This window comes from Physeter macrocephalus, chromosome 7 (genome assembly GCF_002837175.3).
Source record: "Physeter macrocephalus isolate SW-GA chromosome 7, ASM283717v5, whole genome shotgun sequence".
Taxonomy (NCBI): domain Eukaryota; kingdom Metazoa; phylum Chordata; class Mammalia; order Artiodactyla; family Physeteridae; genus Physeter; species Physeter macrocephalus.
This window is the reverse complement of record NC_041220.1, coordinates 48,226,513-48,251,337: the sequence shown is the minus strand read 5'-3', so window position 1 is coordinate 48,251,337 and position 24,825 is coordinate 48,226,513. Positions and strand designations below refer to the sequence as shown.

Sequence of the window (24,825 nt, the reverse complement as noted above, 5' to 3'; positions counted from 1 at the left end):
GCAATAATGTAAAATAATGTACAGTATGACTGTGAAGTATTACTTGATCTGGCAAATGAGTGTTTTCTCTTCCCTTCTACAGACACACTAAGAATATGTTGTCTTTCAAATATGAAGATAGCTATACAAGATAACCACTCCTCAAAGGGAAACATGTTCAGGAACAATAGCTAACATCTCCTGACTGCTAATTACGTACCTGACAACGGGCCAAGTGATGTAGCTGCGTTACTTTATGTAATCTTTACAAGAATTCTATGCCATGTTCATCACGTGGAGGAAAAACTGAGACCTAGAGCATTGTTTTTCAATCTAGGGTGGCTTTTCCCCCAGGGAACATCCGATAATGTCTGCAGGCATTTTTAACCGTCACAGTGGTGTGTGTGTGTGCGCACACGCGCACCTGCTCCTGGCATCAGGTGGGTAGAAGCCAGGGACGCTGCAAAACTACTTACTGTGCACAGGGCAGCTGCCACAACAAAGAACCATCTAGATCAAAATGTCAGCAGTGCTGACGCTGAGAAATCCTGGCTCAGAGACAACCCAGCCAACCTGCCCAAGGAACTCACAATCTTTTAACAATGTTACACTGCGACACACACGCGCGCACACACACACACACACACACACTCTCTCTCTCTCTCTCTCTCTCTCTCTCTCTCTCTCTCTCTCTCTCTCTCAGAGGGTGGGATGGGTGTTTAGCATCATAGTTCTTCCAGCTCCTAAGGCTCCCTGCTCAGGGACTGCTCACAAAAGCAGGGCAGGGACTATTCTGGAGGTCAGTAAAATTGTTTGATAGATCCAGGACAAGTGTCTGAAGACTGTCAGAAGGCCTTGAGTTTAAGGAGCAGCAGGCACTGGACCGGCTGAGGACTTTAGGCTATTGCTACCCTGTGCAGCGTAAGAGGAGCGGTCAATCTAGGGTATCTTCTGAAATCTGGGCCACTGACCTTGTTCCAGATGAGGACAGGGGTTGGAATTCCGATGACCTCACAGCTCAAGTACACCTGGGCGCCAGTGACATTCCAGATATCCTTGGGGGGCGTCACGATGGAGGGACCTATAAGAGAGGGCACAAAGTCAAACCATCCTTTTAAGCAGTCTTTAACATCCGTCAGCGTGCTAGTAATCTGTAAGTATTACTAGGAAGTAAATACCTCATTATATTTAGGAGGCTATCCCCTCTGTTGATTACCTGAAGCCAACTTCAAAGACCAGACTAGCTTACCCCAGCCACCAGCAGGAGTTTAAGCTATTCTTTGGTGATGCATACATCTTGACAGTCAAAAGACAATTAGGAAGAAAAACATATTGCTTACAAAATTTTCTTCTCCCACGAATCATGCTTAAATGAGTTCATTTACCAGCTGTTTTGCTTATCTGCGACTTTCCAATTAATATAGTGAAACTTTACTCCCAAAATAGTTAATGTTTTTCTTTTTTATATACCAGTATTTCTGTTTGCGGGGGAGGGGCAACAAACAACCACTCCTTGGTTAATGTGCTGGACACTCAGCACATCCACTGCTAATTCACAGTGCCTAGTTTCAGGCACCAGGGGCCTTCAGAGAGTCCGCATTAGAGGGAAGGAGAGCCAGGAGCCTGGGGGTGACAGCACACTACTTCCAGAACCGAACCTGGCCTGAACCCAAAGCTCGACGCCATTTCTTCAACGAATGAGTTAATTATTCCCTCTGAATTTCAGCTCTCCACTGCCTTGGGTCTTCCAGCTGCTTTAGGGTCATCTTGCATCACAGTCCTGGGAAACGGACAACCTCCCCTTGGGGCCTGGAAAGTTTTCTGGCATAAGCAGCATTCAAAGGGCATGAAGTCTCCCCTTTTGCAACAGGCTATTTCCAGCCCACGATTAACTTCTTGAAACAGAAAGGAAATGATAACAGCATGTAAGATTTTTCCCACTCATCTAAAGTATTGGAAGCTGAGTTTTTAAAAGTCCCTCAGGGTAGTTTTATTTTTCCCCTTTGTAAGAATGTGCAAAACAAAGTTTTGAAAGCTCTAAATATATTTCGTGTTTCCTTCCCTCTAAACCCTAGGTCTGAAAGGAAGCGTCTATCTTGGCCAGGGGTCTTGGCTTTTCTGTGGCAAACATGGCCGTGGTAAGCACAGCGGTGCTGTGTTTATGTGTGTTGCTGGCTCTGTCTCCGACGCTTCCTTGTCTGTCCTCACCAACACAAGGCCCCACAAAGGGCAGGGCAGGGCAGGGCTGGGCCTCACTGCATCCCGGGCTTCCTCCAGGGCCCTGGGACCCCAAGAGCTTGCACACCACAGAACCGGATCTGGCTCACCTCTGAGGGCCCCGAGAGACTGTCCTCCTTCCCACACACGGACTTGGTGGGATAACCTCTAAGCTCGGTGGGGGGGGGGGGGTCTCAAGGGAGTGTTCTGAGAAGAATACACCAGTGTTCAGAGATTGGAGGGGCTCGAGAACAAAGCTGCCTCTCACGTAGCAAAACCACAGGAGGAATTCAAGATTCCTGTGAGATCTGAGTGCCTCAGCCTTGTGACAAACCACTTATTTCAACTCGCAGCCATCTCTCTATAGGCAAAGCAGGGAGCAGAGTTATCCATCTTTGCCAGGGGCAGATTCTGGAGAGCACACGGAAGAACTCCAGCCTAATTTTCTGTCACACATCTTGAAGACATGCTATGGATTCCTCTGACAGCCTAATTTTAAAACAAAGATATTCTTTTTAAAACAAAAAATTTATTTATTTATATTTATTTATCTAGCTGCGACGGGTCTTAGTTGCGGCACACGGGATCTTTTGTTGCAGCATACGGGCTTCTCTCTAGTTGTGGTGCACAGGCTCCAGAGCGTGCGGGCTTAGTTTCCCCACAGCAATGTGGGATCTTAGTTCCCCAACCAGGGATCGAACTGGTGTCCCCTGCATTGGAAGATGGATTCTTAACCACTGGACCACCAAGGAAATCCCAAACTAAGATATTCTTTATTTTACTTATTTATTTATTTTTGGCCACGCTGCGTGGCTTGCAGGATCTTCCCTGACCAGGGATTGAACCTAGGCCACCACAGTGAAAGCCTGGAATCCTAACCACTAGGCCACCAGGGAAGTCCAAAACTAAGATATTCATAGTTTTAATATAGTCTGATTTATCAAAATTTTATTTTACGATTAGTGCTTTTTGTGTCCTGTTAATTTTTTTTTGCGTAGCCCATGGCCCTGAAGATCTCCTGTTTTCTTCTACAAGCTTTATGGTTTTACCTTTCACATTTAGGTTTGTGGTCCATCTTGAATTAATTTTTGTGTATGCTATGAAGTAGAGGTCAAAGTTCATCACTCTCTCCCCAAAGGACAACCAATTGTTTTGGCATCATTTGTTGAAAAGACCATCCTTTCCCTATTGAAACTGGTGCCTTTGTGGTAGATCCATTGATCATATATGTGTGAGTCTTCTTCTGGATTCTCTATTCTGTTCCATTGGTCTATGTGTCTATCCTTGTACCAACAAACATGGTATGATTTAGAATTAAATGTAATAAAACTGAAGCACTGAAGGGAGAACAGATCTGTTTTATCTCCCTGCGATCCTCTCCTTATTCCATGAAGCAGAACATTTCAGGAGGAGCAAAAAATCTTGAAAAACATCTGAACCTACCCAGGAATACTCTGAATGAGAGCCATCACCAGGGCATTCAAGATTAGGACGAATCATGCTGTGAGTTCCTCTTTATCTCTCCCAACTCTTGAAATACATATAAAACCTTGGGTGGATGGGCTGAGTCAATATTTGGACCATCCCGAGAACATAAATAATTTTGTCAATTCTGGTACCAGGCAACGCCTAGAATTCAACAAGATTTGCATACCACAAAAATCTGTATTACTCACTGACCCCTGTTGAGTTGATGGGGTGGAGAGGCAAAGGAAGGGCCATCAGGACCAGTTTGCTGCACAACATTTACAAAACCCCTTGCTACTTCAGATGTCCTTGAACAAATGTTGCCCCACAGAGACACCAAGTGGACACGTTCTGTATGGAAGTGAAGGATGGTGAAAATACGTGGGGCTGATATGATGGCAGATCCAACAGCACTGCACCCCGTCCCCACTCTAAAGAACCACCATCCCACATACTCCATTGACAAGCAATTTCACTGCCAAAATCACCTCAAATTGCACGTGTACCATGCAATTCAATTCCTGAAGGTTCTGTTCTACCTCAGGAGAGCAGTTGACAAAATGACTCTTTACCAAAATAATTTCTAAATCTTTCCACGTTGCCTTTTTTTCCAAAAAGGCCAAAGCAGATCCAGAATTATTTCTGTTTTTAAGGATAAAATAACTTTTTAATTCATTCTGGAGCTCATTTTTGGGCAGAAAGCTCAAAATCAGCCCTTGAGGCCAAGCCAAGGGTAACAACATTGCCATCTAAATCATGCACAGTGTTTGGATTCCACTTAAAACAAGTCACAGAATACTTAAATGTATAGGGACAGACACCAGAATAGGTTCAATTATTTACTTATCCTTGCCTTTGCTCCAGTAAGGACTTCAGGCTGCACAAACATCTGTCTAGCAGACATCCTGTACAGATTAACTGCCCACTGCCTCTCTCCTCCCCTTCCCCACTGTGGACAACTCCAGGCAGCAACCAAGCTGTCACAGTGATGCCTGGTGGCTGATGTGGGGAGAGTCCATCCCAAGACTTGCCCCACCTCCAACTCACCCTATCTTTCTGCTTCAGATGAATGTCCCCAAACCAGGCTACTCCATGTTCCATTCTTACCTTTCTCAACTCAGTTCTCATTCCATTCCATTCGATCTTTCTCAGCTCTCTAAGTTTGTTTTCTTGCTCCCTTATTTTTTTATAAGTCTTGCCTGGTAAACTTAGGTGGTCTCTTCCTTTTAATCAATCCTTGAAGAGAAAGAGGAAGAAAAAGAAGGGAGGGAGGGAGGAGGTAAAGGAGGAGAAGAAAGAGAAAGTGAAATAAAGAGAACCAGGTCCTGAATGAAACTGTGTAAGGAAGAAGAAAGTTTTAAGTTTGGAAGAAAACTAAAATTCAATTTAAGGAACCAGTGTCACCTTAAAACTACCTGGAAGGAGTCAGAGTCTCCTATGGAATGCCCACCTAAGTCTACATCCTCCCCCTCAGACACTCTTAATTAAATTCTAGACAAATGACCCACAGACCACAGATTGCTTATTCAATTATAACCTAAAATTAGCTGTGGTCTGAAAAATCACTAAAGATATAGAAAAGGAAGAATTGTCGATGGATTTAAATTTGGAATATTTCAATTTGATTCTGAAGAGGTAAAGAAGGGCAGTTCTCACAAAACACACAAATGTCATGAGAAAAAGACCCTGAAATAGAATTAATTTTGAACTTGACAAGAAATTGATTCAAACTGATCTTACATAAAATTGTAGGAGAGGACAGAGTTAAAATTTGTTATCCTATAAAAAGCATGGGAATAATATAAAAGAAATATGTGAACAATTTCCTAGTCTCTTACAGAGCACAAAACACTCCCCGGACATGACCTGAGATGCCCTCACCATGTTACCATTAAAACAAACAAACAAACAAAAATACCCAAAGCACTTTTGGGAAGAGAACACTTGGCTCTGGATCCTTGTCTACTGCTTATAGCCAAGAGACCTTGGATAAGTCACTTACCCATTTATACAGAAGAAACCAGGGCAGGTCTAAGAATTTTCTTTTTGGGCTGGAAGTGAATGTACCCATCATGAATGTGTCCTAGGGCACAGTCATATGGCATCTTTGACATCTATGAAGTTTTGAGGCTCCACTGCCTGGTTCTGGGAGCTCTCATTCCCTACAAATCAGTCCAATGCACCACCGCATCTACCTAAATGCACTGTACATGACTCATAACAAAGTTCATTCTCCCAGTGATGAAGAAAACAGAGCTTTATTATAAAGGTATTTGTGGTTACCTAGTTAGCCAATTTTTTAATCTGGAAAAGCTGCACAGAAGATGTTAGGAGAGGTCATGTTTTGGAGCTAAATATACATACTCCATTGAACCTGGGAAATGGTCAAAAGTCAAATTCTCCTTAACAGTCAGTTTTTGTTCAATTTTGTTGATATCCTATTCAACCACATTTTTTTTCATTGCTGCCTTCATTTTTCCCATGATCTCTCCCATGTTTACCCTACAAATTCACTCTTCTTCCTTATTTCTACCAAATTCTCTGCTCCTAGCATTCATGCTCACTCTCTCATTACATGCTTATTACCACTTCTAGAACTTTGCTTATGCTGATGCACTTGCCTACTTGGGATGTCCTCCTTCCTCTCATCTATTATCTATGCCCTAACCTTTATTTGGAGCTCTAAGGCTGAAGTTTCATCTCCTTTTTGACTTTTTTTTTTTTTTTTTTTTTACAGCTCCAGTTTGCACTTATTTCTTCTCTGAAATCCTGTTGAGTTCAGAGTTAGTGCCACACAGCTTAGTGCATCATTATTCTCTAGTGCTTTCCTTAGCAGGGCTAATTGAAGATGCCAGTGTCCTGACAGAGTCATAACTGAGCCAGAAGCTCTGGAATCAGATGTACTTCGTGTTCATTGGGAGGAGGGACAGACCAGATTGTATGTAGTGGAAAAAGGGCAGCAGTAAATTCAGAACATAACATGACTAGTCATACGGAACTAAGAAGATAGCCACTATCTTGAAAATATACCAGTGTACACATTTGCCAAGGTACCTAACCAAAGTGGTGCTATAGTCACTTCTTATTTATCAACTGGAAGATGATTCACTGTGACTTTCTTTAATCTTCCACTTGACTTCCTCTTGCCATAAACAAGGTTTCTTGGCTACTGCCCACTCAACAACCAATATATATACAATCAGGGATGTAAAATAATTTAAATATATATTAGCCAAGAAAGTTCCAATGAGAAGGGTAGATCTGCTGTGGGGAAATGCTCATCAATCGACCTCACATCAAAAACAGGGTTTCTGCAATATGCTGGGTTATATTATTCCCATTATAGCTCTCACTGAGTACTTATTAACATGGCTAAGAGAGTCGAGTATAAAGACTTCTCCAAGTTATGGTAGATTTGCAAACCACACTCATCTTGTCTCTTAATGACGCTGGGTCCTAAAATAGCTCACAGAGAGTATGTGCATTCATACCAAAAAAGGAGGGTTTAAGAACGAAGTGAGACACCACATATGGAGATAAAGAGTTCAGACAACTTGGCAAAAATCCCCAGATTGGGTTCCGATAACACATTGAAGGGAAAAGCACCAAACAAAAGTACAAAATGGGAAAAGAATAGTAGGAAGGCACTATGGCCAAGAGGGGGAAGGGGATGAAATATGTGGAAACTTCCTGATATTAAATAAGGGGAAGCAGGAACTGTATGGCTAATTAAAGGGCAGAGCCATCTGCCAAGGCAAGTCATTTCGGGAACTTCCAGAGGTGCGGTGATACAGCAGCTGACCCTAGGTATGAGAATCTGGCACACAGTCTCATGGCTATCAGCTGAGGACAGTAAGGGCAGGAGAAAAAAGTACTAAATCTTAAGCACCATAGGCCAGATTTGTTTTTGTTTAAGGCAAAGACATCTCGTTATGGTTGCTACTGTTGGTCACTTACATTTTAGTGTGAGTGAAGACCCAAAAGTTTATAATGATGGGGTTCTCCCAAACACTGCTGGGGGTAAAAGTATGTAAGAAAATGCTTCCTCTTTTTCGGATACAATATATTGAGGTGGGATGGGGAGGTTTAACACATACAGACTGAGATTAAAATGCTAGGAAGGTAATAGACTGCTCTACCACTTCTGAGTTATGTGACACTGAACAAGTTATTTAACTTTTCTCAGTTTATTCATCTGTGAAATGGGATAATACCTACATCATTAGATTTTCAGAAAGATCAAACAAGATACAGCAATTAGCACAGTACCTGGCATGGGGTAAACAGTAAGTATTAGTCACTGCTTTTATTTCAAAGTAAATCCTTATGACTGGAGCTAATACAAATTGCTTCTTCAGAGAATGGAGATGACGCATCGTTTGGAGCTGGAGTGGCTGGCGAAAGGAGCTGGTATCTGAGCAGGCCCTGAAGCTCAGAAGTAAACTTTCTCTCAAGGAAGGTTTTCAGCTTCAGAGACCTGCCTGAGCAGAGGTGTGGAGGCAGGAAAACACCAGCTGGCTGGTGGAACAGCAAGCACCCCAGTCCGCTTGGGGAGAGCGTAGCTGAGATTTGGGTGTGGAGCACAGTGGAAGGAGGAGGGGGGGGACGCTTTGTGGTCCCTTGCGTCTCTGAATGTTGGAGAGATGTGATTCGAGTGGCATTTCAGGAGATGACTTTGGAGGCCTTTGCAGCAGGACTGGGACAGGGTGGGGATTAGAAGCCTAAATCAAGGTGGTAGCAAGGGGAACAGAAAGGAAAGAGGCAGACTTGAGAGATGATTCAGGAAGAACCAACACTACCTGGGAACTGACTGGATGTGGGGAAAGAGGGAATGAGTCAACAGTCGTGGGCTGGGTAAGAGGAGGCGGCGACACCATGGACAGAAGCCAGGGTGTCTGTCTGAGGAGGCCTTGGATTGGAGAAGGGGGAAAGGATGAGTTTGGGCTTAGGTTTGCGGATTTGGGCAATGAGGAGGTGCCGAACCCCACAGGGAGAAAGGAAACAGACTGGGGGACCAGTGGTACCAAGGTAAACACTATCAAGTTTACACTTTAGCCCTGGCAGGCTGGGTGGGTTCCTGGGTAGGGAAGGAAGACAGCTTTGGCTCCCTCTCCCATGGACAGCTTCTCTGGAGGGAATTCCGTCAGCTCGCTGCCGACACCCAGCCCACTCTCACCCAACCCCATCCCAGGTAAAGCAGGGGAGTAGACAGCTAAGACAATGCTTAGCAACCAGCCCCTTATCTGCAGGGGCAGATCATCCGAAAGTAGACTGTCCAGTATGATGCAACCCTGGTAACGGCCTACACAGATCCCGTGAATTACATTTCCTGGCTGACAGCTAGTTATCTCTGGGTTGATGAGACACCCCATTTTGGCTCCAATCTTTGATACTGAAAATCTTCCTAGAGTGTATTAATCTTTTTTTTTTTTCTGTAGGAGATATCATAGTATTCAGATGTCTTTCTGTGATTGTGACTCTTGCAATGTCTCAGAAGTATCATAAGTTTGAACTGACCGTGGAACATAAAAAGAAAGTTGCTGTTTCTTATAATTTGTTGCTTGCAAACCAGTCTCTTATCGGATGATGTCTTCTTATTCTTCTCCCCTAACAAGTATGGAGCCAGCACAAAATGACAGAATAACAACCAAGGGTCTGACTCCAGGCTGAGGTTCCCACCCACATGTGATTCTGGTACATGTGGTCTGGGGTCATCCCTGGAGCAACGCTGCACTAGGGAAAATAAATCCATGAAGGATTTAAAGCCAAGTTCAGGTGTGTAAGGTGGAGAGATCACTCTGGTGGCCATGTGGTGGCTGAGCTAACCTGGGGCTGTGTCAGCAGCATCGCCAAGGGATGAGCTCATGTATCCAGCAAAGCTCCCACGGAGCTGGAATAGCTAAACTATCATCACAACACCGGCATGACTGACGTCCACACAAGTTAAATTAGCGGGCTACATTTTTATGTGGTTTGAGCATATGGAAGAACTGACTTCATACAGAGTACCTTTATGAAGGGAAACTCCCTAGTTATATGGGTGTATCTTGTTCATGCTAATGGAGCCTTGGAAATACTTATTTTCCCCACATTTCATGGGCCTGTCCTGTCTGGACTATGACTCACCTTAAATCCAACACGTTACAATTTTGGGTCACTTTTTCCTATTCTGCAAGCACAGAACTGGGTGGGGAAGTTTCCACAGGAGGGCACTTATTGCCACCTGATTCTGAGCTTCCTAGAAACCCAGAGTGCAAGTTCCCCCAGGACACTTCATCTTCGAGTCCTCGCCTTCCCTACACACCCCCCGTGCCTGCCATTGTCAGGCATCAGAAGTGTTTCCTGAACCGAGCTGTGAGCTGTAAGGGGAAGTCCTCCAGAAACTGGAGGCTCACCCACCCTCAAAGCTTAGTCTCTGTCCATAGGCCCCGAGCTGACTAACAAGGGATGTAGTCCAAAGAAAGAGATGCTCTTGAACCCTGCCCCTAGGGGGGAAGGATATGAGGGACTGCCAAGTGGCCTTCAACTTCAGGAGGGTTGGACTTGCTAAGCCTAGTGCCTAGAACACTTTGGAAAGCTGAAGAAGGCTGAGGCCTGAGCTCCCAGGAGGCCCTGGGAGGATGCTACCATGGGGCCACTTCTGCTGTTCCCTGTCCACTAGACAGCCTGGGCTCCAGGGAGCTTCCCACCTGGGGTCTTTAGTGGAAGACTAAAGTTCTTCAGCTCCCTGAGAACTAGATAAGTCCTCAATTCCACTTCATCCAAGGAAGAGATTTACATTGTAGGAGGCCCAGTAAATCCCTCAGGCCAGGCTGACCACTCTGGAAGCAGGCTGCGGGGATTGACAGTGCAGTACCGGGTCACTCTTTTAGATTAGGAATTATCGAAAAGAGGAGATTTGTTCAGTCTCTGGAAGGTTATGCAGGTTGGAAGAGATCTCGCAGAGGGGCACCTGCAGGGATAACAGGCACCAGACACACAGCCAACAGGGCAAGCTCCAGCCACCCGGGAACCGGCCTCTAAGAAGGATGCTGTCTGGCAGTGGCTGCCAACCCTGGCTGCACACTGGGTTCCTCTAGGAGCGGTTGACTAGTACGCAGGCCTGGGCTGCATTCCCAGAGTTTCGCGTTGGTCTGGGCATTGGTCTGGGTGTGGGGTCTGGCACTGGAATTATTTTTCTTCAACTCCCCAGGTAGAACCACTCAATTAAAACACGGCTTCAGAGCAGGAGGTGCTCAGATGACGAAGATAACACAAAGGCGGAAAGTAAGAGAGGAGAAGAGGAGGACAGATTTGGAGAAACATTGCTCCCAAGTCTTTTCAGGGAGAGGCCGAGGACACTGGGAGGTACAAGCATTTAAGGAGAAGAGAGGAAAGTTCCAGGAGCTGGAGTGAAGGGTATAGACACCCGATAACCTTCTTACTGTTACTATGATCGCTCTAGCTCCATGGGGGTACCGTGCGCCATGTCTGACCTCCCCCCGTTTGTCACAAGCTCTGAGTTGCCTGCTCTCAGAGTCTCAGTAGTTCTCCTTCTATGCCGGTTTCCATTTTCCTAAAATAAAGCACTTGGTTCACATCCCCAGCCCCGCCCCTGCCCCTCTCCTGCCCTCGGAATTCCTACCCTTGATGGCAGTGCCAGAGATGGGGCTCTGCGTCCGTCTGGAGTCTGTGGGTCTCATTTAAGAGCCCACTAAATCCGAACCCTTTGCCTTTGCTCATTTAGAGTCAGATCGCTTCTCTGCTAAGATGCGTTCAGCTCGGCTTTGCGAGGGCCTGGAGCCGCATTAAACACAAGGGATCTGTGTGAGGCACGGCCCCCTCCGTCCCCCCCAGCCATGAACCCAGTGCGGGGCATGCCGTGCCTGAGCCTGGCTGGCATTTTTACCTGGTGATGTCTTCGCCTGTCAGGCCCCAGTCTCGAGCTCTCATGGTTACAGTTGCCTCCTTGGCCCAAAACCCCAGACATTAATCAGCCTCTCATAACGGCTTCCCCTGTTCTTTCTCAGTGTTTTCCCCTCCTTCACTTGTGCCCTCTAGTTATTTTCTGTACTCCTCTGTGATCTCCACAGACTTGAAAGCTCTCAGCTATTTACCCCAAGTCTCATCCTTTGTTTATCTCTGCTTTGCTGAGTGTTCTCAGATTTCCTCCCCACTTCCTAGTAGGATTTAGGTTCCTTCTCCCATGTTCTGTACTTTTCTAGCACTGCCCTCCAGGCTCAAACTGGAACAGAACGTTCCTTTTACCCGTGGGCTAATTCTTCCCATGTGCGTCCTGAGAACTTACTACATTTGCTACTGTGTACTTGCTTTGTGGACATACTGTGTGTTCCCAGTATAACAAGACATTCTTTCTGAGTGCTGAGAGGAAATTCACATTACAGAAGGTGCTAGATGTGGGTGCAGTGGACCACCTGAGCTTGGAAGAGCTGGATTGTTCAAAGAGGCTCAGAAGTGCCAAGCAACACTGCTCTGAAAATCAGGGAAATGGGCAGGTCTCTGATCACGGGGGAGGAAGACCTCTCTAAGAGGAACTGGGGAACTTTGAATAAGGGTTTTGTATTTTTCATTAGTGAGACAAGTCTTGCTTGCTCTTGTTGGGTGGAGGTTGACCTGGAGCCCACCCTGCTGGGTGTGAGCTATGAAAAGTGGGAACCAGACTTCCCTGGTGACGCAGTGGTTAAGAATCCACCTGCCAATGCAGGGGACACAGGTTCGAGCCCTGGTCTGGGAAGATCCCACATGCCATGGAGCAACTAAGCCCATGCGCCACAACTACTGAGCCTGTGCTCTAGAGCCGGCGAGCCACAACTACTGAAGCCCATGCGCCTAGAGCCTGTGCTCCGCAACAAGAGAAGCCACCGCAATGAGAAGGCCGCGCACCGCAACAAAGAGTAACCCCCGCTCACCGCAACCAGAGAAAGCCCTCACGCAGCAACGAAGACCCAATGCAGACAAAAATAAAGAAAGAAAGAATTAGTCAGGGCTTCCCTGGTGACGCAGTGGTTGAGAGTCCGCCTGCCGATGCAGGGGACACGGGTTCGTGCCCGGGTCCGGGAAGATCCCACATGCCGCGGAGCAGCTGGGCCCGTGAGCCGTGGCCGCTGAGCCTGCGCGCCCGGAGCCTGTGCTCCGCAGCAGGAGAGGCCACAACAGGGAGAGGCCCGTGTACCGCAAAAGTAAATAAATAAATAAATAACAAAAAAAAAGAAAAGTGGGAAACAGGTAAAGGAAAGCTATGCTACCGCATGGGCGAGTAGTTACCCCAGAAGGAGGTTCTCTGGGGGCATAAAAATGCTCTTTGCTGCTCTTACTGGTATTTATAGGACCAGACAGCTTTACTTTGGCATCTTGACTATTTTCAGACAGTGATTATTTTTCTATAATTAGTGGTTCTTTTTCTTTTCTTCTTTTTTCTTTTTTTTTTGAGTTTTATTTTCCTTGAGTTGTTAATTCCTTTTACAATGCAGGAAAAAAAGGGTCTCTCATGGTTTCAATAGTGAACTGGGTTTCAAAGGTTAAGATGCCGCATCTTTACAAGGACCGGGAGCAACTGTATGTGAAGTGCGCTGTGCGGCCTGTCATAGAAACATCCTTTCCCTCTGCAGGTGTTTCTTCTAGGGCAGCCACCAGCTCCAGCCTTGGAGATTCTATTCTTCTGTTTAAGTAAAGGAAAGTAATTTCCTTCCAGAGCAGTAGCTGGGATTTCAGACTGGGCACCTCTTTAGAGCAGCCATGCATAAAAGCAGGAAACTCATTCTTTACAAACTTGGGGAAGAAAATGTCCACGATTTTCCCGAAATTGACGTAGAAGCTGCGCTTTATGCCTCCTCAGTCCTTGCCTTTTGGATACATTCTCAGGGGATCTCTCTAGCAAACGTGTGACCCCTTTAGCAAGCTGGGGGCTTCAAAGATGAGGCGGGTTCACAACGGGATGATGCCTGCTCTGCCTGTGAACAAGGGGTGGAAAGCAGCCCAGACTTATCTAGTCCATGGGAAAGGATTATGGTCTCTGAGCCTGTAAATCGGTTAAACTGACACTTGAAGAGAAGAAAGTAGACTCAAATAGATAAACTGAGACAAGACCCCCGGGACAAGCAGGACGCTGGTAATCACAAAACCTGCTTCCACCCACACATCCACGGGAGCTTGGCCTCTGTGAAAACACAGTCATGATCTCTGCAGCTGAGAGAGCTTAACCTCACTCACAGACAGTTCTGAATAGTGCTTTGGAAAATAAGCAAGCAGCATTTTAACCTACACAGCAATAATGAGGAATAAAAGATCCACAAATACTCCAGTGTCAGCACTAGATAGCTTTCCCAATGTCATAACATGCTCAGACAATTAAAGAACGGATATTTTTGGAACATACTGATCAACAGATGTAAAACTAGGTTGGCCAGGGACTTCCCTGGGTGGTCCAGTGGTTAAGACTCTGTGCTCGCTCCCAATGCGGGGGCCCTGGGTTCCATCCCTGGTCAGGGAACTAGATCCCGCACGCCGCAACTAAGAGCCCACATGCCGCAACTAAAGATCCCACATGCCGCAACTAAGACCTGGCACAGCCAAACAAACGAGTGAATAAATAATTTAAAAAAAAAAACAAAACAAAAAACGGGACTGGCCAGTGGTTTAATTCCTATTAGTTAGGGGTTATCAAAAGAAAAATGTCATCTATTCATCATTAATATTCATTTCCTGTAATGAGAGCGCTAACTTCTACTGTTGCCTAGATGAAGTTACTCCTTAAGGGAAAATCCCTATGGAAAAAGGTATAAAAGTTGAGAAAGACTCACAATGAAACTAACTAAATCGAATTTCAGCATTGTATGGCACTAAGCAGGTAAAAACAAGGAGTGCATTAATTCATTCATGTCCTCCACAAACTAAGGGCTGTGCTGGGTAACAGGAGGAATGGAAAGATGATGGGGTTGGACTCCTATCTGATATGGATTTAGAATCCACAAAGTGTAGACTAGAATACACGTATAGAATCAATTATAATCTGGAAGGAGTATGACTGGTCCTATGATATAAATATAAAAAGCATTCTGACTGAGTAGGTCAGAACTGAATTCATGGAAGAGGAAAAGGGCTTTCAAAGTTAAAGGCAGTGGGTGGGGTTGGTAAGGAAATTCCAAGCGAGGGGGTCAGCCTGCTCGAAGAGGTGAGATGTCGCTGTATATTGGCGTTAGGGTTTACAGCCCACAAAGAGCTTTTATATCTATTACTTCATTTTGACTTTCCCAACAATCAGCTAAGCGAGTCTTTTTTTTTTTTTTTTTTTTTTTGTTTTTTGCGGTACGCGGGCCTCCCACTGTTGTGGCCTCTCCCGTTGCGGAGCACAGGCTCCGGACGCGCAGGCTCAGCGGCCATGGCTCACGGGCCCCGCCGCTCCGCGGCATGTGGGATCCTCCCAGACCGGGGCGCGAACCCGGTTCCCCTGCATCGGCAGGCGGACGCGCAACCACTGCGCCACCAGGGAAGCCCAAAGCGAGTCATTTAAAGATATTAAAGATAAAGATATTGAGGTTCACTAACGCTGAGTGTCTTGTGCAAAGTCCCCAAGCCTGGGAGTGGTGTATCCAGGACGTGAATCTACGTTTTCTGAGTCCAAACCCAGAGCTTTCCCTAGGCTCCTGTGGTGCCTCTCTACACAACCCAGTATTGCTGAAGTGTCCCTTCTTGCTTTGTTTTGCTGGAGGGTGAGGGGGGGTTTGGAGAGAAGGAAAAGAAATCTTGAGAACTGGAGGCCAGACTAGATTGCAGCGGTTTTCAGTGTCAAGGCAAGGAGATTAGGTATGTCTACAAGTTATCACGAAGAAAGGAAAAACAAGATAATGAAAACATTCATGTCTTTTGGAAAAAAGATTGCACAATTGTGAGAATCCTAAACAGAGGTCACGGCTCACCATTCACACTCCAGCCTGAAATGTTTCAGGGGTATTTTCTGAGGGGTTCTGGGTAAGCAGTTTGGACTTGTAACCCCAAACAGGTCAGAATTATCCTGCTCATGCTGAATGCTCAGCAGATGTTAACTCTACCGCGACCACATAGTTAGAGTCCTACCACACCTTAGAATAAAACAGTCTGAGAACGCCAGGCCTTTTCGTTAGATTTGAATGGTTTCAATGAATGTTTAATATGAAAATCAGTATTTGAAAATATGCTTCATGTTTTGTTTTGCAAATCATTAAGAAGATGCCATCTTCTTAGAAAGTACCTTATATAGGCAGGAATCCTATGAAAACTTTATTTTTATAAATGTATTTATTTATTTTTGGCTGTGTTGGGTCTTTGTTGCTGCACGCGGGCTTTCTCTAGTTGCTGCGAGCAGGGGCTACTCTTCGTTGTGGTGCGCAGGCTTCTCATTGTGGTGGCTTCTCCTGTTGCAGAGCATGGGCTCTAGGCGTGTGGGCTTCAGTAGTTGTGGTGTGTGGGCTCAGTAGTTGTGGCTCGCAGGCTCTAGAGTGCAGGCTCAGTAGTTGTGGTGCACGGGCTTATTTGTTCCGTGGCGCGTGGGATCTTCCCGGACCAGGGCTCGAACCCATGTCCCCTGCATTAGCAGGCAGATTCTTAACCACTGCGCCGCCACGGAAGCCTTTTTTTTTTTTTTCTTTTAAATAGAAAACTTTAAAAGTCAATGTTAACAGTTAGTAAACATTCCTGGGCAGAGCCAAGCAATCCTTCTATTAGTGAAAATGTCTCCTCTTTGGGCTTAGATATGTTTCAGATTTACATCTTCGTCTTGAGAAAAAATTTAACTGCCAGAAAGGGGAGAAGGGTTCGAAATGACTACATTTATTTAAACTACAAAATCCAGAATAAATAAGATCTGGCTCTGAGTATGTTCCCAGCCTCCTTTCTTGCCTCGTCCTTCCTGAACTCTGAGCTCCAGCCATAATGAACTTCAGTGTTCCTCAAACATGTCCTGCTCTCCCTGGCCCCTAGCCTTTGGGCATGTCATTCCTTTTCCTGGAACATTCTCCCCATTTCCCATTCTTCCCCATCTTTGCCTGGTTAACCCCTAGATATCCTTTAGATCTCAGTTATCTTTTTGTTTGACAAACCTCCCTTGACGTCTTTCCTCATCCCCCTCCCCCCTATTTAGAATGGGGGCCTCCTCAAGAATATACAATGGGGAGGACAGTCTCTTCAGCAAGTGGTGTTGGGTAAGTTGGACAGCCACATGTAAATCAATGAAGTTATAAGAAACCCTCACACCATACACAAAGATAAACTCAAAATGGCTTAAAGACTTAAACATAAGATATGATATCATAAAACTCCCCAAAGAGAACATAGGCAAAACATTCTCTGATCTAAATCGTACCAATGTTTTCTTAGGTCAGTATCCCAAGGCAATAGAAATAAAAGCAAAAGTAAACAAATGGGACCTAATCAAACTTACAAGCTTTTGCGCAGCAAAGGAAACCATAAACAAAACAAAAAGACAACCTATGAACTGGGAGAAAATATTTGCAAATGATGCAACCAACAAGGGCTTAATTTCCAAAATATATGAACAGCTCATACAACTCAATAACAAAAAAAACAAATAACCCGGGCTTCCCTGGTGGCGCAGTGGTTGAGAATCTGCCTGCCAATGCAGGGGACATGGGTTCGAGCCCTGGTCTCGGAAGATCCCACATGCCGTGGAACAACTAGGCCCGTGAGCCACAACTACTGAGCCTGCGCATCTGGAGCTTGTGCTCCGCAACAAGAGAGGCCGCGATAGTGAGAGGCCCGCGCACCGCGATGAAGAGTGGCCCCCGCTCACCACAACTAGAGAAAGCCCTCGCACAGAAACGACGACCCAACACAGCCAAAAATAAATAAATAAATAAATAAATAAATAAAAATTTTAAAAAAGCAAATAACCCAATTGAAAAATGGGCAGATGACCTAAATAGTCATTTCTCCAAAGAAGACATACAAATGGCCAAAAGGCACATGAAAAAATGTTCAACGTTGCTAATAGAGAAATGCAAATCAAAACTACAATAAGGTACCACCTCACACTGGTCAGAAGGGCCATCATTAAAAAAAGTCTATAAATAACAAATGCTGGAGAGGATGTGGAGAAAAGGTAACTCTCCCTACACTGCTTGTGGGAATGTAAATTGGTGCAGCCACTATGGAGAACAGTATGGAGGTTCCGCAAAAGACTAAAAATAGAGTTGCCATACGATCCAGCAATCCTACTGCTGGGCATATATCTGGAGAAAATTATAATTCGAAAAGATAGATGCACCCCAATGTTCACTGCAGCACTATTTACAACAGCCAAGACATGGAAACAATCTAAATGTCCATCAGCATATGAATGGATAAAGAAGATGTGGTGTATAAATATATACATATACACGCACACACAATGGAATATTACTCAGCCATAAAAGAGAATGAAATAATGCCATTTGCAGCTACATGAATGGACCTAGAGATTATCATGCTAAGCAAAGTAAGTCAGAAAGAGAAAGACAAATACCATATGATACCACCTATATGTGGGATCTAAAATATGTCACAAATGAACCTATCTATGAAACAGACTCACAGACATAGAGAACAGACTTGTGGTTGCCAAGTTTGGGGGAGGGGAGGGATGGACTGGGAGTTTGGGGTTAGTTGATGCAAACTATTACATATAGAATGGATAAACAACAAGGTCCTACTGTATAGCACAGGGAACAATATTCAATATCCTGAGATAAACCATAATGGAAAAGATATAAAAAAGAATGTATATATATGTATAACTGAGTCACTTTGCTGTACAGCAGAAATTAACCAACATTGTAAATCAACTATATTTCAATAAATAGAACGAGGGCCTCCTTCCTCGTTCTTGTATGGCTCTATTTACCCTCATCACAGCAATTTCTCAGGGCTTTAACTGTGTCTTCGCACCCCATTAGACTGTGGGCTCAATGCTGGTAAGGACAGGCCAACTTCTCTCCAGTTCTATTCTGTATCCCAGTGCCTGGTACTGAGTAGATGATCAACAAACCTAAGTAGCTGAGTGTACTGATGCTGTTACCAAAATATACACCAGGTTTTGTGCTTTCGTGTAAAGGGTTAAGTAGCAAGACTTTAGGAACCATTCCAAGAGACTGGCTTCCTTTGTTGTTATTAAAAAGATTTTGGGGGGTTAGCTAGTTATAACTACTTTTATTCCAGAGTTTGTACAAGGGCAGAAATTTTGATTCCTGTGGCTTTTAAAAAATTGGTCCTTGGGGCTTCCCTGGTGGCGCAGTGGTTGAGAGTCCGCCTGCCGATGCAGGGGACGTGGGTTCGTGCCCCGGTCCGGGAAGATCCCACACGCCGCGGAGCGGCTGGGCCCGTGAGCCACGGCCGCTGAGCCTGCGCGCCCGGAGCCTGTGCTCCGCAACGGGAGAGGCCACAGCAGTGAGAGGCCCGCGTACCGCAAAAAAAAAAAAAAAAAAAAAAAAAATTGGTCCTCAGCTGTTCGTAGGTACAAACGGGCCAATGTTTAGGGATGCTCTGTTTATGTTCCTGACCCAGCTACTCAACTAGAGCAATAAAATGGCCAGAGTTGCTGATGCTGTATTCTTACGCTTACATTAACATAGATCATATGTTAAAAATCTATACAAAAGTAGCAATTTCATTAAAAAATTTAGATAAAACCCAGGAGACAAAAGATAAAGGCTGACTCTATAGCAAAATGCTGCCTTATTAGTCAGTTTATAAGATTCAAAAATTGGGGGTCACTGGTCAGACTTTTAGTGGGACAAACCAGAGTGAAGTTTGGGGCAATTATTTAAAAGTGCAAAAGGGCAAGTCTACGTTGACAAGCAATAATGGTATATTAGAAAAGATGGATTTAAAAGAAACAATCAGCAAAACATAAACCCCAGTTCCCTAAAACATGTTAAAAACATTTATGTGAGGTTCTAAGTGAAAAAAGTCCACCTTAAAGTCTGTTTCCAAACGTGAAAGAAGAATTGCTGATTCCACGTGTAGAGGAAAAGCACCGGCTGACAGGCCCTTTCCGGTGGGATGGTTGACAGGAGACAGTACTGAGATTCTCCTCTTGTGGTAAATAAATCCTACCCTATTAATACTTCCATGTTCTTAAATTATCATATGGCCAGTGACCTTTAGATGTAGAAGGACCCTAAGATCCATCTTGTCCAAATTCTCATTTTATAGATGAGGTTTGGGAGGGGCGCTGGTTCAACATTTGCCTACACTCATTCCAGGATGCTGGCAGAAGAGGAGCTGGAACTGTATGAATTCATTTCCTTGTACTTTATTAATAATCAGAAAAAACACTTTCTGTTCTCAATCAGCTGGCTGCCATTTAAACAGTGTAAAGCTGAGAGATTAGAAAGGCGCTGAGCAAAAGCATTAAGCATGAACAGCTGCATTTCCCAGGCAGAAGGGCGGCACACAGTTTAGTTGTGGGAGTATTTCCAATTTGCATGAATGGAACATGGACAAGTAAGATAAAGCTGGCTCCAGAAAAGTAATTCCCCCAATTTCCATGAGCCTGGGATTTGGGAAACCGCAGTCTGCTCTGGAATTCGGGGACATTACAAACGATACTGGGAGGAACACCCTAGGTGACCTCAACCCACGCACACACAGAGTCTTGTCAAGGCCCCAGGTGCTGGGCTCGCCCACGGATTGTGGCTGAGACAGAAAAACAAAGAAAAAAAAAATGCTCCCCAAACACGCACATAAGCAAAAACTATCTTCCTGTGTTCTCTGCCGAGAGAACTGGAGCCAAAGAGGATGAGTTCAAGAATCTGATTCATCCATCAAGACAAATCAACTCAGTCTAAGGAGGCTAGAAGGGCAATTTAGGAGGTAAACAAAAGTTCAGTTTCAGAAAGAGGCTTTGGAGAAAACACAGAGGCCATCCCTGGAATTTTGCAAACTCCATAGTGAAAACAGAAAAAGGCTCACTCTTCAGGCATGGAGCTCTGAACATGCCAACAGGTGGACATGTTCAAAGGGGCAGCTCCGGAGGCAAAGAGCACCAAGATGTTAGCCCTCCTCCCATGTGGAGTCTGGGTTCTGAGCCAGCTCCTTGCTGAGCTGAAGAAGCGTCTCTAGTGAAGAAGGCCTGATAAGCACTGTTCAAGTTCAGCAACAGCAAAGGAAAGCCATATCGGCGAAAAGTACTTCCCCCTCCAGGAGTGCCAAGCTCCTGGGCTGGCCTGGAGCATCCACCCTTGCTCATGGTCAAAGCCACTACTCTTACCTGTATCACTTCTCTGGTTTGGCTGGCCAGTTGTTCCCCCAGTTCCCTCCCCCACTACTAGCCCCCATGCCAGCCACAGAGTGGAGTTTGTGTCCCACATTCTCTTTCTCTTTGTCTCCAGGTATCACTAGAGTATCTGGTCCAGATCCTGTTCATCCCTTCTGCTTCATGGGTCTCCCATCCCCTTATCAAATCCTCCCTTTTTAGGTGGAGCCGAATTCTGCTCCCCTTGAATGTGGACTTAGTGACTCCATTCTAATGAAAAGAATATGGTGGAAGTGACAGTATGTGAATTCTGAGACTAGGTCATTAAAGGCATTGCAGCTTCCTTCTTGCTTTTTCTTAGATCACTTGGTCTGGGAGAAGCCAGTTGCCATGTTGTTAGGATGCTCAAGCAGCTCAGTGGAGATGTCCATGTGATGAGGAACTAAGTCCTCATGACAACAGGCATGTGAGTGAGACAATTTGGAAACAGATTCTCCAACCTCAAACTTTCAGATGACTAGCCCCCACTGACATCTTCACTGCAACCTCATGAGAGACCCCCAAGCCAAAGACTATCTAGATAAGCCAGTTCCAAATTTCTGACCCACGGAAACTGTATGAGATAATAGATATTCATTGTTGTTTTAATTAGGCTGCAAATTTTGGACTAATTTATTGTGTAGCAGTAAATAACTAATACAACATCTTTGAGCTTTCTCTACCGTCAACTAGAGTTGTCCCTTAATTAATCATAATCTCTTTTTGGAGAAGGAGGGTTTTTTGTTTTTGTCATACAGTTCTTTCCTCAAGGGTTATGGCCAAACCTCCCACATTTGTACAGTCCTCATGGATGGACATTTATTGATTTGGGGTCATTATGGCTAAGTCTCAAGGAGATAACTGCAATAATGATAATACGCATTTTCAAGGACTGTTCTTTGTACATGCTCTCCTAGAATCTTTTATGTTACTTCATCATTATATAAAAAAGAATTGGAACTTACATCCCCCCAGGATCCCCCAAACATAAGCCTTAACTGTGAGCATTTGTAACCTTAAACAGCCCACAGAAACTATAAAAGACTATTTTTTTTTCCTTAAGGGTCTTATATTCACACTTTAGGAAATAGTGAGTGAGATTAATCTGCCATATACTACAACATGGATGAAACTTTAGGACACTAACCTAAGTGAAATAAGCCAGTCACAGAAAAACAAATGTTGCATGATTTCACTCACATGAAGGATCTAAAGTTGTCAAACTCATAAAAGCAGAAAGTAGAATGGTGGTTGCCAGGGGCTAGAGGTAGGGGGGATGCAGAGTTGCTGTTCAATGTTTCTGCAAGATGAGAAAGTTCTAGAAATTTACTGTACACCAATGTGCATATATTTAATAATACTATATGTACACTTAATTTGTTAACAGGGTAGATTTCATGTTATGCATTTTCTACCTCAATTAAAAAAAAAAAAGGAAGTAGTGAGTGAGATTAAAATGACCTTATTCCAAGATTCACAGCAGTGATTCCTTTTTTGCAACGCCTTTTCCAATACACCACTGTCATGTCATACCCAAGCCCCCTCAAAACTAAAAATTTTTTTACTTGTTTTTACATTAAAAAACAAAAAATGTTGCTCTCTTCTTCCTGGAGGATTGATAGGGTGAAAAGCGAGGTAGGATCTCATACAAACCAAATGTAAGGATAGGTTGTTACAATTCCCAGAAGTTTGGGAATCATTGATCTGGAGATATGTTGAGGTTTCAGAAGAAGCATGCTTGAAAAAACTATCTAATTCTCCATAGAAGACAAGACCTATAGATATCATACCCAAGAGATCAAGGCAAAACAGAAGCCAGTGAAGACTCAGATAAGCAATAAGCTAATGCCCAGATAAGAGGAGCCTAGTAATGCATCAGCAATGGCAGAGATAAATAAGGAGACTGAAATATTTTCTATCTGTTAATACATGATTGGGGTCAAAAGTGAAGAACAGGGCTTCCCTGGTGGCGCAGTGGTTAAGAATCTGCCTGCCAGTGCAGGGGACATGGGTTCGAGCCCTGATCTGGGAAGATTCCACATGCCACGGAGCAACTAAGACCATGCATCACAACTACTGAGCCCACGCGCCACAACTACTGAAGCCCGCGTGCCTAGAGCCTGTGCTCCATGACAAGAGAAGCCCGCACACTGGGGAGAAGCCGGAGGAGCGAGCGGGAGGCGGCAGTGGCTTCTGTCAGCCTCCTGCAAGGCTGACTGCAGGGAGGCCAGAAATGGGGCGCATGAGGCAGAGAGGCAGGCAGGAGGCCAGAGCTTATTTAATGAAAAGTGCCACAGGCTGAAAAACCAAACATGAGGGTAGCAGGTGCTGCAAAGTTGGTGGTAGCTGTGGCAGTATTTTTACTGACATTCTATGTTATTTCTCAAGCATTTGATATAAAAATGGATGTGAGTTTAGGAAATCTATTTGCAAGTTCAGCAATGGACGCAGTTGCACGTTCCACAAAACCTCCCAGATATAAATGTGGGATCTCAAAAGCTTGCCCTGAGAAGCAGTTTGCTTTTAAAATGGCAAGTGGAGCAGCCAATGTGGTAGGACCCAAAATCTGCCTGGAGGATAATGTTTTAATGAGTGGTGTTAAGAATAATGTTGGAAGAGGAATCAATGTTGCCTAGGTAAATGGAAAAACAGGAGATCTAATAGACACCAGATATTTTGACATGTGGGGAAGAAATGTGGCCTCATTTATTGAGTTTCTGAAGGCCATACAAGATGGAACAATAGTCTTAATGGGAACATATGAAGGTGGAGCAACCAAACTCAATGATGAGGCCCGGCAGCTCATTGCTGAATTGGGGAGTACATCTATTACTCATCTTGGTTTTAGAGACAACTGCGTCTTCTGTGGTGGAAAAGGCATTAAGACAAAAAGCCCCTTTGAACAGCACATAAAGAACAATAAGGACACAAACAAATATGAAGGATGGCCCGAAGTTGTAGAAATGGAAGGATGCATTCCCCAGAAGCAAGACAGATGTGGAGAAAATTGAAGAGAGCTCACTTTCACTTGCTAATGGGAAAGCCCTAATGGAAAAACTACATGTAAATATTTTAAGAGCATGCAGCCATCTCGGTGTGTGCAAGACCATTATCTCTTTTGGTATCAGGATTATTTATTGCTAAGGTAAATAGACATCTCTGTAAATAGTCAGCATAATGAGCAAATCACTGAACCATTTCTAAGCACATCTCCCTAATGGTACAATGTTCAGACTGCGATAATGGCATCTTTTAATTCTAAAACCATTACCCAATGGATAACTGAACAGATTTGAAAAATATATCGATATAGATATATACTAGTCACTGTGAAAATCTATCATGGAATAATATGGATTTTAGGAGGGAGACTTTTCTTTTATATATATATATAAATATATAAATATATATACATATAAATATATACATATATAAATATATATATGTAAATATATATATATAACCTTTTGATGATAGTATCTTTTAAATTAAAAAGATATTGGGCTAGTTGTATGTGTAATGTTACTTTACAGTCTGACTCCCCTGTTCTATTTCTTTTCTTAGTCTTTCTCTTCCCTTCCCAAGAAACCTAGAAATAAAATATGAAGACTTATATCCAATATGTGAAAAGCACAACAGAATTCTTTGTTTAACGTACACAGTAAAAAGTAAATCTATAAATGTAGGTGGCATCAGGGTTGTAGCTTGCTGGATTTTGTGTTAACAGTGTGCATAAGTTGATTTTGTATAAGCTATTTAGAGTAAGACAGGAGGGGGCAACTTCACAGAGCTGAGGAACCAGGCCACGTCCCTTCCCCAGCCTTGGTAGGTCATTCAGGACAGCATGTCAGTATAGTTAGAGCAATACTGGCCTAAGTTTTCCTTATTTAAATGTCATC

The 24,825-nt window shown here is 44.2% G+C and overlaps 1 protein-coding gene and 1 pseudogene across 2 annotated transcripts in view; one reads left to right on the top strand and one right to left on the bottom strand.

Moving 5' to 3' along the window:
* IGFBP7 (insulin like growth factor binding protein 7) overlaps nt 1–24,825 on the bottom strand; it is a 79,153-nt gene that overhangs the window by 10,072 nt on the left and 44,256 nt on the right. For both annotated transcript variants that reach the window (XM_055085951.1, XM_024132019.3), the window contains exon 2: nt 951–1,060. In XM_055085951.1, coding sequence (XP_054941926.1) covers nt 951–1,060 — 110 coding nt within the window. The remainder of the gene's footprint in view (nt 1–950; nt 1,061–24,825) is intronic.
* Nucleotides 22,427–24,267, top strand: LOC102994794 (protein FAM3C-like; annotated as a pseudogene).